This window comes from Lissotriton helveticus, chromosome 7, assembly GCF_964261635.1.
Source record: "Lissotriton helveticus chromosome 7, aLisHel1.1, whole genome shotgun sequence".
NCBI lineage: Eukaryota > Metazoa > Chordata > Amphibia > Caudata > Salamandridae > Lissotriton > Lissotriton helveticus.
In genome coordinates, this window is record NC_136068.1 from 1,438,442,875 (window position 1) to 1,438,456,475 (window position 13,601).

At 48.3% G+C, this 13,601-nt stretch overlaps 1 protein-coding gene across 2 annotated transcripts in view; it reads left to right on the forward strand.

The window, feature by feature from the left end:
- The first annotated feature begins 2,056 nt into the window (after window positions 1-2,056).
- Window positions 2,057-13,601, forward strand: part of LOC144767459 (uncharacterized) — a 37,207-nt gene continuing 25,662 nt past the window's right edge. Inside the window, exon 1 of one of the 2 annotated variants that reach the window (XM_078650886.1) lies at window positions 2,057-2,178. In XM_078650886.1, coding sequence (XP_078507012.1) covers window positions 2,124-2,178 — 55 coding nt within the window. In that variant the 5' untranslated portion in view covers window positions 2,057-2,123. The remainder of the gene's footprint in view (window positions 2,179-13,601) is intronic. The other variant, XM_078650885.1, reaches the window with a different exon arrangement.

The window sequence follows — 13,601 nt, forward strand, 5'->3', positions numbered from 1 at the left end:
TCATAGACGATCTACACAAATCACTTGACTCAAACCAATGCTGCCTTCTCATTCTCCTTGACCTATCGGCTGCATTTGATACTGTCGATCACACACTGCTCCTAAAAGACCTTCAAGAAAGAGCAGGCTTGGAATTGACGGTACTGAACTGGTTCTCCTCCTTCCTACACAATCGCTCGCAAAGAGTAAAAATCTAAAACTTTGAATCCAACTCCATACCCGTGCGTAGAGGAGTCCCACAATGGTCAGTACTCTCGCCCCCAACTCTTCAATATCTACATGGAACCCCTCACCACAATACTCAGGAATTCCAACATCCCCTTCAACCTCTACGCTGATGACACGCAGCTCTGGAAACCACCTCTATGGACGACATTCTCAAACTCAAAGACGTTCAACAATGGCTCTCACAAAACCACTTGAAGCTTAATCAAGAAAAAACGAAGTTCTACTCCTCTCCAACAGAGACAAAAAAAAAACAAATTGAAGAATGGCTCAAAGCCATCGACGCCCTCAATGGCACCGTCAAGCCGAAAGATTCGGTCAAGTCCCTAGGTATCACCTTAGACCCCAAATAAAACATGAAAAAACACATCGCGAACTCCGCCAAAGGCGCTTTCCTCAATCTGAAACTTCTCTACAAAATAAAACCCTTCCTGCATCCAAAGGACCTTCAACAGGCCACTCAAGCACTGGTGCTTTCCAGATTTGACTATGGAATTGCAGCCCTTACCGGCTCAGCCAAATCACACCTCGGCCCCTTGAAAACCAAGAAATTCGACCACATTTCCCCTGCGCTCAAGGATCTGAAATGGCTCCCTATTGAACAACGTGCCAACTTTCGAACAGCATGTCTTACACACAAAGCCCTCCACACAGGCAAACCAGAATACCTGGCCGCGAAACTCAAAAGGGCTGGCCAATCCAGGAACCTCAGAAACTCCAACACGCTTCTTTTCATTCCTTTGAAATCGCGGAAACGCAAAACTATAAGTAAATCCTTTGCGGAGAATGCAGCCAGGATATGGAACGCCATCCCTCCCCACATCAGAATGACCTCCCATTTCCCGAAATTCAAGACTTTACTCAAAGCCCTCTTCCTTGAGGCCACCTGAACTCTATGGCGATGATCTTAGTACCCTTCACCCTGCAGACCTTTTGATCTGTATGACTATGCTATTTGCAATGCCCTTAAGTTCTCAAGTTATCAACCTTCCATCGCCGTTAAGGCACATTGTTGTACCTGCTGTGAAGCGCTCTGATACCCTTGGGTCCAGCTAGCGCTATACAAAACTTTTAATAAATAATAAATAAATAAAAAATCATATCTTACACACCATATAACTGTAGGCCCACGTCAACACTTCTATTGGTCTTGGGTTTAGTCTAATTCTTTGTTCTGACCGTTGCACCCTTTTAAGAACAATACAAAAGATTTATTCGTATTCACGATTTAGTCGTATTCACAATTCTAATGTATCATGCAAAACATTGATTAATGGGTTAGTGATTGCCAGTAACTATATTAATGAAGGGGCATACCTGTAGACCTGCGGTGAGGGTCTCCAATATGGATTCAACTGCAAGAGACTAAAACGAGAACAATTCCAAAGAAACAATACTAGGTCCCTTGTACTATTGATCATGGACATGAAACTCTGTTTCATTAAACCCTAGAAGATTTGTGGATATCAATAATGTGCAATACACTGAACATAAGTTCTCACAACATAAACAGTTTGGCATTTACAAATTTGTATTTACCAATGCTTGTTGATTCTTCTGATTGAATTGTCCTATGCTAGTTCAGTAGTCACAAGGTGTTTCATTCAATCATAACTATAATGGTCAACAAATTCTCAATGTTCTTTGTATTGCCTTATGCTTGTTGCTTTAAATAAACAGTCTGTCTTCTCCAAGGCTTGTTGGCAACAAACGTTAAAATAAATACCTAGCACAATTCAAAACTAAAGTATTTCTATACTCTCGACAATGTCCTTTTAGTAAACGCGGTTTCCAACGTTGCCAAGCAATTCAAAAGCTTACTGTCCTTCACAGCCTTCTGATGACAATGTATCCGGCGCGTGTCCTAAAGCGTTCTGAAGACGGAAGTATCCAGCGCGATGTTCAGAAGGTCCACGAGATCAAGGGAAGAGACCCGGAGCTCTACTGGAACAGGTAAGGAGGTTACACTGCTTGGGGGGAGAGGGGAGGAACGGGAAAGAAGGGTTGAGGCAAGGACTGGAGACGAGGCGGCTGGCTGGAATCCGGAGCGCTCGAGTGACGCGATGCAAATGAAGCGAAGCACCGTCACGGTCTCGAGCGCTCCTCTTATAGTTTCTGGAGGTTCAGCAGTTTGAATTTGCATACACCTCACGTGAACTTCCTTATACCGTTCACAAAGTGAGGAGTACACGTGGAGCACGAACCCCACAGTAAGGCACCAGAAAAAACAAGCATTGCTACGATTGAATACTAAGAAACCAGCATTGCTAAATGTAAAATGAAAATACAGACCAACAATGATCCAATTTATACGAAGGCATAAACAGTTTTATACACTCTGGTTCTTAATGTGTCTAGACCTGATCTTAAGTATGTGTTTTAACAGATAGCCGCATGAGCTCCCTTAACACTCTTCAAGTAGCTGTGAGAACCGCCATGCCTGTAGACTGTTTGCTGGGGAACGATTTGGAGAGCTCACCTTGGGAGAATGTGGAGAAGAGTACTCACCTGCGGATGGTGGGTCTGCCTGACTGGGCGTGCGTGACCACCCAGTCAATGGCAACCAGTAGGGGTGCTCAAGAGGTCCTGGAGCCTGAGGAAGAGGCAGAGGGACCGGCCTTAGAGAGAAGGCACAGGAGGCGCTGGAAACCGGCCCCTGTAGTTCCCACGGTCCAGGAGGAAGCAGACCTTGAGGGGGATGCCCTGGAACCTATAGGGGAACAGATAGCTGAACTGGGGGACCTGCCTGAGCTGACCCATTGGCAGCAGGAAGGAGGCCCCTCCAGGGAGAAATGCTGCAGGGCGCAGAAAGAATGTCCTTCTCTGGAGGGTCTGTGGCGGCAGGCTGCAGCCCAGACCAACGGTTATCAGTCTGGAACACATTTCATTTATTGGGAGAATGACCTCCTATATTCAGAGCCTAAGGTTGCTGAGCCTGGGTCAGCCCGTGTGCTGGTGGTACCCCAGAGCTTCAGATCTTTCCTACTGGGGCTGGCTCACGATGTACCATTGGCAGGACAAGACCTTTGAAAGGCTTGTCACACACTTTTATTGACCCCTTAGGCGCAAGAGCTCAGATGTTCATTGCAGGACCTGTCAGACTTGCCAGGCAAGTGGAAAGAGTGGGAGGAAGCAGAAGGCTCCTCCCCAGCCATTCCCGGTGGTCAGTACCCCATTCCAGCGAGTGGGGATTGACATTGTGGGGCCACTGGACCCTAGGACAGCCATGGGCAACAGGTTTATCCTGGTCCTGGTGGACCATGCCACCCGGTACCCGGAAGCCATCCCTCTGAGGACAGTGACGGCCCCCGTGGTGGGACGTGCACTGATGGGAATTTTCTCCAGAGTGGGATTCCCTCTAGAGGTGGTGTCTGACCGGGGTACCAATTTCATATCCAAGTATATGAAATCCCTTTGGCAAGAGTGTGGTGTAACCTACAAGTTCACCACACCTTACCACCCCCAAGGAAATGCGTTGGTTGAGAGATTCAACCGTACCTTCAAGGGCATGATTATGGGTCTGGAAGAACCCATGAGGCGTAAGTGGGACATCCTCTTACCATGCCTTCTATTTGCTTACCGTGAGGTGCCACAGTAGTCTCTAGGGTTCAGCCCCTTTGAGCTCCTGTATGGCCACCCAATGAGAGGACCTCTAAGTCTGGTCAAAGAAGGCTGGGAGCAATCTCCTAGGAAACCTCCCCAGAATGCCACTCTGGTAGAGCTTCAGCCTGGACAAAAGGTGTGGGTCTTGGCCCCCGTGGAGCCTTGTGCGCTCCAGGACAAGTGGACCGGGCCCTTTGAGGTTGTGGAGCGCAAGAGTCCTGTTACCTATTTGGTGGACTTGCAGTCTCCCAGGAACCCCTTGAGGGTCCTGCATGTCAACCGCCTTAAGCCCCACTTGGAAAGGTCCGAAGTGGGCATGCTCTTGGCAACAGATGCTGGAATGGAGGAGGAGACTGAGCCTCTTCCAGACCTCCTGGGCGCCAGAGAGCAAGATGGGTCAGTGGATGGAGTTAACCTCTCTCCCACCCTGACCCCTGAGCAACAGAATGACTGCCGCCAGCTGCTCGGACATTTTTCTGATCTGTTCTCCCTGGTTCCTAGGATCACAGATTGGTGAATCCATGATGTGGATACAGGAGACAGTTTACCTATGAAGCTCAAGGCTTACAGGGAAACTGACAGGGTCAGGGCTTGTATCAAAGAGGAAGTCTCAAAGATGCTTGCCCTTGGGGTGATTGAGTCCTCCAGCAGTCCTTGGGCCAGCCCAGTGGTCTTGGTTCCGAAGGCTGCAGTGCCGGGTGCCACACCCGAACTCCGGTTCTGTGTGGACTACAGAGGACTCAATTCAGTCACGAAAACTGAAGCGCACCCCATCCCCCGAGCTGATGAGCTCATTCATCGGTTAGGGGCTGCCCGGTACCTCAGCACGTTTGACTTGACGTCTGGGTACTGGCAGATCGCCTTGACTGATTGGGCAAAAGAAAGGTCAGCATTCTCCACACCAGATGGGCATTTCCAGTTCCGGGTTATGCCATTTGGGATGAAGAATGCCCCTGCCATCTTTCAGAGGTTGGTTAACCAGGTGTTGGTTGGGCTGGATGAGTTCAGTGCAGCCTACCTGGATGACATCGCAGTGTTCAGTGTCACATGGGATGAACATCTGCGCCACCTCTGGGAAGTGTTGATAGCACTGTGCAAGGTATGCCTCACGATCAAGGCGAGCAAGTGCCAGGTCGGGCAGGGTTCTGTGGTGTACTTGGAACACCAAGTTGGGAGTGGCCAGGTGGCGCCCCTTCAGCCCAAGATTGAAACCATCCTGGCTTGGGAACCCCCCAAAACCCAGACAGAGGTGAGGGCCTTCCTAGGACTCACCGGGTACTACAGGAGGTTTGTCAAGGGGTATGGCAAGGAGTATGGCCCCCAACGGCGGCTACCCCCAGTTGGGGGTAGCCGCGTACTTCACAAGCTCCAAAATAATAATAATAAATAATAATAATATTTGTTGCACCCTTGACAGAGCGGACTTCAAAGAAGCAGCCCAAAAAAGTGATTTGGACTGACACCTGTCAAAAAGCTTTTGAGACCCAGAAGACTGCCATGTGCACGGCGCCCGTGCTCCTGGCACCCAACTTCTCCAAAGAGTTCCTTGTGCAGACAGACGCTTCAGAGCATGGTGTAGGGGCAGTTCTCTCACAGATGACTGAGGAGGGCTTTGACCAACCTGTAGCCTTCATCAGTAGGAGGTTACTTCCATGGGAACAGAGGTGGAGTGCAATTGAGTGTGAGGCTTTTGCTGTGGTCTGGTCACTGAAGAAGCTAAGACCCTACCTGTTTGACACTCACTTCCAGGTTCAAACAGACCACAGGCCCCTCAGATGGTTGATTCAAATGAGGGGTGAGAATCCAAAGCTGTTGAGGTGGACCATTTCCCTACAGGGTATGGATTTCACTGTGGAACATCGCCCTGGCACAGATCACGCCAATGCTGACGGTCTATCCAGATTTTTCCGCCTTAGTGATGAGAACTCCCTGGGGTAGGGTAGTTCTCCCCACATTTCAGCTGGAGGGGACACGTGTTAGACCTGGCACCTTGGCGTGGGTCTCCCTTCCACTTTTTGTTACTGTGCCTCATGTGTTTTGCTGGTGTTAGCTGCTCAGAGCACTATCGCCCTGCGCCACTGCCAATTAGTGCCACAGCGCAAGTGCTCCCTGTATAAAATGTATACATTGATTGGATTCCATGATTGGCTTATTTGGTTTATTGTCAGACCCCAGTAAAGTGCACCAGGAGTGCCCCGGGCTTGTAAATCCAAATGCTGCTAGTGGGCCTGCAGCACTGGTTGTGCCACCCACGGAAGCAGACGGGTAAAATGCAGAACCTGCATGCAGTATGGTACTGTCATGCTGACTGGGCAAGTGCACCCACTTGCCAGTCTCTAAACCTTCCCTTTACTTCATGTGAGTCACCCCTATGGTAGGCCCATGGGGAGTGTGCATTGTAGGTATAAGGTAGGACAAGCCCTGATGTGTGTGGCATGTCCTAATAGTGAATTACAGCCATTTTCGTTTTTCACTATTGCAAGGCTACCTGTTCTCATAGGCCAGAATGGGCTGTTAGAATTGTTACAATCTACATTCCTAACAGACTGAGGGAACATGGTAGAAATTCGAGTTTATGCCTGAACTCAGAATAATAAAATACATATTTTAGTAAAGGTTGTTTTAATATTCTTTGTTTGCAAATACCACTTTTAGAAAGTTGGTATTTGCTTGCCTAACCTTTTCAGCCCGCCTGTGCTAGGATGTGTATCTGCTGTCTGGTTTCTGTGAGTAACAGGGTTGGGGAATTCCCGGAGACAGGCTGGGGCAGCCAGGTGGTGAATAGAAAGATTACAGCCAGATGGGCGAGAGGAGTGCACCTAGACTCTGAATAGGGCTGTGCTCCGCCACCACAATGCTGGCTCCACCTCCTGCGGAGCATCCGATGTCTCTGCCCTGCACACTGAAAAGACAAGCCAGAGTCCTGTAAACAAAGTACTACAGAACTGGGCTGAACTGGGCAAAGGCCCCCTGGCCTGAAAGAACAAAAGAATTGTGGTATAAATATTGGGGCTCTGCTCCGAAGAAATCAGATCCTGCTGAAACAAGAAGAAGAACCTCTGCCCGACAAGAAGGAACTGGGAAAGCTGCAAGGAGGAGTACTGTCCCTGACCTGGGGGAGTGGCCTGCAGTGGTTGCCTTGCTGCGAGAGGAGAGGAAAAGACTGGAAAAGACTTTACTCCCACTGCTTTCACAAGAGCTGCTAGACACTGCCAGATTCCCCCGGCTGCTGGAATCGCAATCTGTGTGTGCCTCGAAACCCTGACCGCTGTTAAGTCCATGCCTGTGGCCGCCCCACACCGCGTGACTCCGCTCCATCTCCGAGCCATAGCTCGCACCGTCCGAAGATGGCCGCCCGCACACCGCTTCACCCTCCCCTTCGAGCCGCACTGCTCGCCGCACCCCGCGCTGGCATTTAATTCCCCTAGCGCCCGCAAGGCTGAGTACGGCCCATACGCTCGCCGCGTACCGGCCGCCTTGTACCGTGCTTCTCGGATTGACAGGCAGCCCCGCTCTTGAAGGCACGGCTCGCACGCTGCATCCGGAAGTGAACGCATCCAGACCAGGACCGTCTACCTCGGTCCCCGTGGCCCCCGCTCTACGCCTTGCAGAGTCCGCCGCAACGAGCCGGGGCTCGCATCGAAGAGGGGCCGACAACGCTCCTGGTCCGCCATGCCTTTTGCCCGCATCGACCGAGCCAGACTCTCCGAAGTTAAGGTACTGTGCAACGACTCGCACCCCAGTGGTGTACGCCTCGGACCGGAGTGTCCGCAGTGCCGGTTAATCATCTTAGATACTGTTTCCCACCTCATTAGAGTCGAACAAGAAACTACGCATTTTTTAACCAAGAACTACATTCCTAATAGTATTGTGGCCTATTTATTACGTTATTGGGTCTTGTGCTAAGTTTTTACATAAAATATACCTATTTTTGATATAAGCCTAGTGTGGTGTCCATTTGTGGTGTTGTCACTGAGTTACTGTATGTGTTCACAAATGCTTAACCCATAACACTCTGAGATAAGCCTTGACTGCTTGCGCCACACTACCTAGAGGATGAGCAGGGGTTATTTTAGAGGGTAATCCTCTTGTCCTGACTAGAGGAGAGGGTCCCTGCTTGTCACAAGGCCTTACCTGTGCCAACCAGAGACCCCCAAATCTAACAAAAAACAATTGACAATGTCAAGAAAAGTACCTGTAATGATCCAGATTCTGCTTCCAGATGCGCTTTATCCACTTCTTTAAATGATAACTTGTGTTGTGTGGTCAAATAATAAGCAGCAATTAAACCGTGAATTATAAATAGTCTGTAGTTTACACTGCCATGTGCGATGGCAGAAATTTGGGTTTGCTACAAGCTCTGCCGACGCTAGGCCAAGTCAGTTGTGCCACAAGGGATGATGCGTCGATCCTCCAGAAGCAAACCAAAGTGTTTCTAATATCCCTAGGCATTGCGGCAGCCAAGCGGAAGTACACGCAAGGAGGTACGCCTCGCACAACATTGCTGCTCTGCTGTGAACTTTGAAGCGAAAGTGCACATAGGAGGGCGCACAGCAGGCAGTGCGAGGCACAGACGTGCTGCCAAATAGGAAGCGTATCAAAGAAAAAGCAGCAGGGAAATAAATCCAGAGAAAAAATCCAAAAGTCGAAGGTGGCTGTGTCGGTCAATGGGCGAAGAACTCTTTATCTCCAGATCTCCAAAATGTAATAAGGAGCAACGGAGACTTCCAGTAGAGAAGGTACGTTTATTCGTTACAATCTTTGCCCATGACAAGTAGCCGCTGGTCAGCAGGAGCCGCAGAATCAACTGACTCTACAACCGGCAAGCCCGCGTACTGACTACCACTGGCAAGGGCTAAATACAGACTTATTCAAACTATACCAACTCTGAACATTAACAAGTTATGGTGGTGTGTCTCGAGGCGAAGCTTACGAGAGAGCAGCGAGTATGCCATGAGACACACAAGGTTTGCGCACTCTACCACACTATCTTATACATTCCCCCACAGTCTTGATGTTCCCTGCTGCTCAGCCAGTGAGTGAGGCCATTGGCTGGTTGGAATATTGAGAGTGTTCTTGGATGGTGGACACTTGGATTGAGAAGGGCTCAGCAGCAGGATGCTGCTCCTGGGGGAGCTTCACCTGATTTGTCACTTGATCTAAACCTAATAAACCTACATCTTTTGTAACATACAAGACAACCTCTTTGTAACATCCAGGCTGACAGCTCATTTGAAACCACGTTACATTTGGTAGGTCATATCAGGGTGTTCTAAAAGTCGATATGTTTCAGCAGGATTGGCTTCCAGTCCCACTGGCGACATAATCAGTCCTTTCATGTTGATGCAGAGAGTTTTGTTATCAGTGAGGAGACCCGTGTCAATTAGAGTTCATGACAACTTTTTGGGTAATTAATGCTTGAATTTCTCTGGGTCGGCTGGGGAAGAGCCCTGTGGTATCTTGCTACAGTTGGTCTTTTGATATAGAAGGAAGCACTCTGGTAGACAGAGGGGCCCTGAACCTTCTCATCTGAAGGCTAACAGGAGATTCAGAGAGGTTGGTGGCCTTTTAGATGTGGCAAATGAGTTGCTTGAGCAGTCTTGGGCAGCAGGGAAGAAGGCAAAGAGTACCATGTAAAGAATGGTTATGTTGGATTTATGGAGAGGGGTTTGGATCACCTGGAAGCTTCTGAGGTGAGGGTAGTGGATTTAAGATGTTATTTATTAAAGGTCTGTGTTAATTGTTACTAGTCTGCAGTAGTAAGTCTTGATATGATGGTAAATGTGTTCGCAAGAGTGTTTTGGTTTTTATGGTAGTGAAAGAAGTGGGTTCTAAGGAAAAGGCCTAGGGCCTGTTCATAGTTTCACTTGGTATGTGTTTATGATGTTCAGGTTGGTTCAGAAATGGCCTAATGAATATCTAACTTTTGAGGCCGGTAAGCTGAAAGTTGGCTTCCCTTTTGCGTTTAATTTTGTTTAAAAGGAATACTGATGTTCGTACTATAGAAGAGGACAGATGGTTGTACGGACTACATCCTGTTTTTTTTTAATGATTTGCTGAAGAAATGTAACTGAGTGAAAGTATTTTTATCCATATTTGGACAGTTTGTCTAAACTTTGAGTAGTAAGTTTATTGAGAGTAGGATATTAAAGTACAGGCCAGCCAATAAGAATCTTACAAGGGGATTGTGAAATGTGTAATGGTCAGTATACATCTCTATGGAGTTGCTGTGAGCAGATTCAGGATACATTCTATATATTGGGGGACTATTTCAGGTAGACTTTGGTGTAGGATGTAGGTTGCAGGAGATATTGAAGTGTCAGATTAGTCTATTAGGAGATTTTGCTATGCATTATTTTAGGCCAGGGGGGCATGTGCCAGTGGTGGTTGTGCAGGACAGGCATGATGATGACTTCTACTCTTGCCATTAATTGTGGAGTCTTCAAGATTAACTGTTAGGAGAGCTTGGATTTTATTAAAAAACATGGGTGGTAACATTTATTGCCAGCAACCTTCTCAATTAGGTTTACATATAATAAATGCTTTGGGAGAATTAAAGAAGTGAAGATTAGTGGGAGAATATGCAAACTGGACTATTTGAATTCAGGGCAGCACAAGAGGAGGAATGTTGGCTGTTTGAGGTTTGTCAGCATTGTATTGTTCTAAGTTCCATGGTTACTAAGATACTGTTAAGCTCTGAGGAGCTGTTAATAAAGGGTTAAGAATATGCTAGCCTCTTTAACTTTAATAAAATCCAGATTCCCCTAGCAGTGAACATTGGAGAATGAACACTATTTCATCTCAACACTACATAGAGCTGCACTATAGAGTTCCCTGTGGTTAGCACTGTATAGTTAATTATGCTGTTAGGGGTCATTATACACATTACAGGATTGCAAGGATCAGATTCCCCATCGAAGCTGAACAAAATAGAGGTGGCTATGTAGCAGAAGTTACATGCCTCAAAGGGTCAGTTGATCCCTCTCACCTGAAAACAATGTGCAAATGTTGCCTCTACGTTATAGGTGTATATGCAATACTGCTTGTTCTCAGTAAATACAGAATTGATCCCATATGAAGTGTTCCTCTTGGATGAGGCCCATATCGGGCAGGTGTTCACTCCTGAGCATAGTATAGGTCCCTGTAGGGAATCAATTTCCTCAGCACAATATGGATTCCTATAGGTCTAACATTATGTTTAACTCACCCTATAAGAGAAGTCTATCTTCTTCATGGATACATTAAGGATTCAAGTCTACCTCGGCGTCCCCACCTGTTTGTGAGCAATGTGCAACATTTGTGTGTCTGTCCAAATTGTTTGCAATATCTGAACTACAAGGAACAGATATTCCTTTATATGCTATGAAAGGATTGAAACATGAATTACTATGGTAATTAATCCATTATGCATAAATAATACACTTAATTTACAGTAATCAACAGTATTTTTCTGAGGCGCCCGAGAATTTCCGAGCATGTGGGTGGTGCATTGAATTATTCATTGATCATGACCTCAGTTAAGTTGGATCTGCAGGCCAATTTACCAAAGACATGGATTTAGGTGAAGAAAAAGCTGAACAGTGATGGCACATTTGAAAGAGCATTGTGCCAGGAAAGCTATTCAATGCTGGGGGGGGGGGGGGGGGGGGGTGGAGCTTGCCTGGCCTGAAGATGGCCACCAACTAAGCAAACCCCTTTTGCCTCATAAAAAATCCTTAATAATTAGTTGTCAATCTCCTGAATACAACCCTCCAGTGTTTGACACTGATTGCTGCCAAAATTCTGGTCTGGTACAGCGCCTTGCGGTGTGAGTCTAGCTGACATTCTTCGACATATGGGGAGCGCAGCCTTCAGTGTGCACCAGCCTACGGCTCATCTGTCATTTTCATCCGGAGCCCCCAGTGCCTGAGAGGAGCCTGCAGTGCTGTGGTGCGATCTGTTGGCGGAGAGTAGGGTACCCTGGTCTGACACCTGTGCAAGTGCTGCAGACGGCGGGTGCTGGCTCTCTCTCACCGTAACTGAAGGCGCCTGGCCTCAGCGTGTGTGATCGCCCGCCGGTGCACTCTCAGAGATTATAACCTGGACCTCGACAAGACGACTGACTGCGAAAGGTGAGGAATGTGCTCCCTGGGGGTCCCTGTAGGTGGAGGCTCTGATGTGCGGTGTTGTTGCGGATGGGGGCGACTGCTGGTGGGGTGTGGACTACCGCCGCCACAAAGGATTGCACATCCAAGGCCTGTTTTCCTCCTATGTCTGTTACTTGATTATTCCTGATTGTTGCCTCCTTTGTGGCCGGTTTTGCTTTGCCTGGTGCTTGGGCTCTGTATTAACTGCTGCCTCACTTGTTGCAGCTCGCATCTTATAGCTACAGGGAACTTTACACGCTTAATTGGGCCCTGCTGTAGTCTATATCGGAGATCTTGAAGCGAGAGGATGTTGGCGAGGGAAAGACCCCACAGGTCAATTGGTGTCGGCGCTGATGGTAGGGACTTCATGCAGCTGGTAGGGGCTTCCTGCAGCCCTCGAGACATAGCCTGTGCTACTTGGCCTGCACCTACCCTGGCCAGGTGATATTGCTGGTGGGTGGCTGGGAGGACGATCACTACCACCCATGCTGAGGGTAGCACTAGCCAGATAACCCTGCATGGTACTCCCCGACCTTGGCCCAGGAGATCGACTGAATAGGCTAGACTGAACACAGTGCACCTGTGGATCACGGTGAAGGTTACTGGCTGGGGTCCCAACCAACATAGGTAGGTCCACAACTAATATGAGCCCTGCGTCCTAACCTGCTTGTGCTGGAGCCCCACACTAAGGAAATGGTGGGTCTCCTACCACCAGGGACTTGCTGCTAAGCCCTATTCCTGTCCTTGCAGTGCCGATAGTTGGCTTAAAGAAGTGCAACTCCTGCCTTGCTGCATTCCAGGTACCATTCGGAAAGATGGGCAAGACTGACAAGACTAAACCCAAGCTACAAATTGACCTGTGAAGGTTGCCTTGGTCGCATGAGGAGGGTGCAGCGTGCTACAAATTGACCTGTGAAGGTTGCCTTGGTCGCATGAGGAGGGTGCAGCGATCCAGGAGACAAGCCTGAATACCCCAGGCCAGGAACTAGGAGGTTAACTCCAACAGATCTTGGCGGCCATGCAGCTCAGCCTCACCAAAATAGATGGGAAGATTGGCACCCTCTCCTACCACAAGGACAAGATGTCGGAGTGCGCTGACAAGCATGCAAATGCCTAGACTCGGTGGAGAGACGCGTATCGGACACAGAAGGTGAGCAGGTTACATTCGCAGGAACACAAAAACAACTGGGAAAAGTGCTGTCTGTGGTACTAGCTAAAGCAGAGGACCTGGAAGCCCATTCCCAGGCAAATAACCTATGCATAGTGGGCCTGGCGAAGTCCACCAATGTCGAAAGCATGGATACTTTTAGAGAATGCTTGCTCGTGGAACTGCTTGCGTGTGAAAAGTTTTCTGATATGTTCGTGGTTAAGCATGTTCATTGTCCCCTTGCCCAGAACTTGGCCAATCATCGCCAGGCTACTCAACTACTGGGATTATGACGCTCCACTCTAAAGATCCAGAGAACTGCAGGCACTACACTGAGGAGACACCACTATCTATTTTCCTGGATTTTACACCCCATGTCCAGGAGGCAAAGAGACCGTTCTTGCCTGTAAAAGGCGGCTGCAGGAGTTGAATACTGACCACGCAATGCTCTACCCAGCTCACTTGTGAGTGACTGTAGAGGATTTTCATTGATCCTAAAA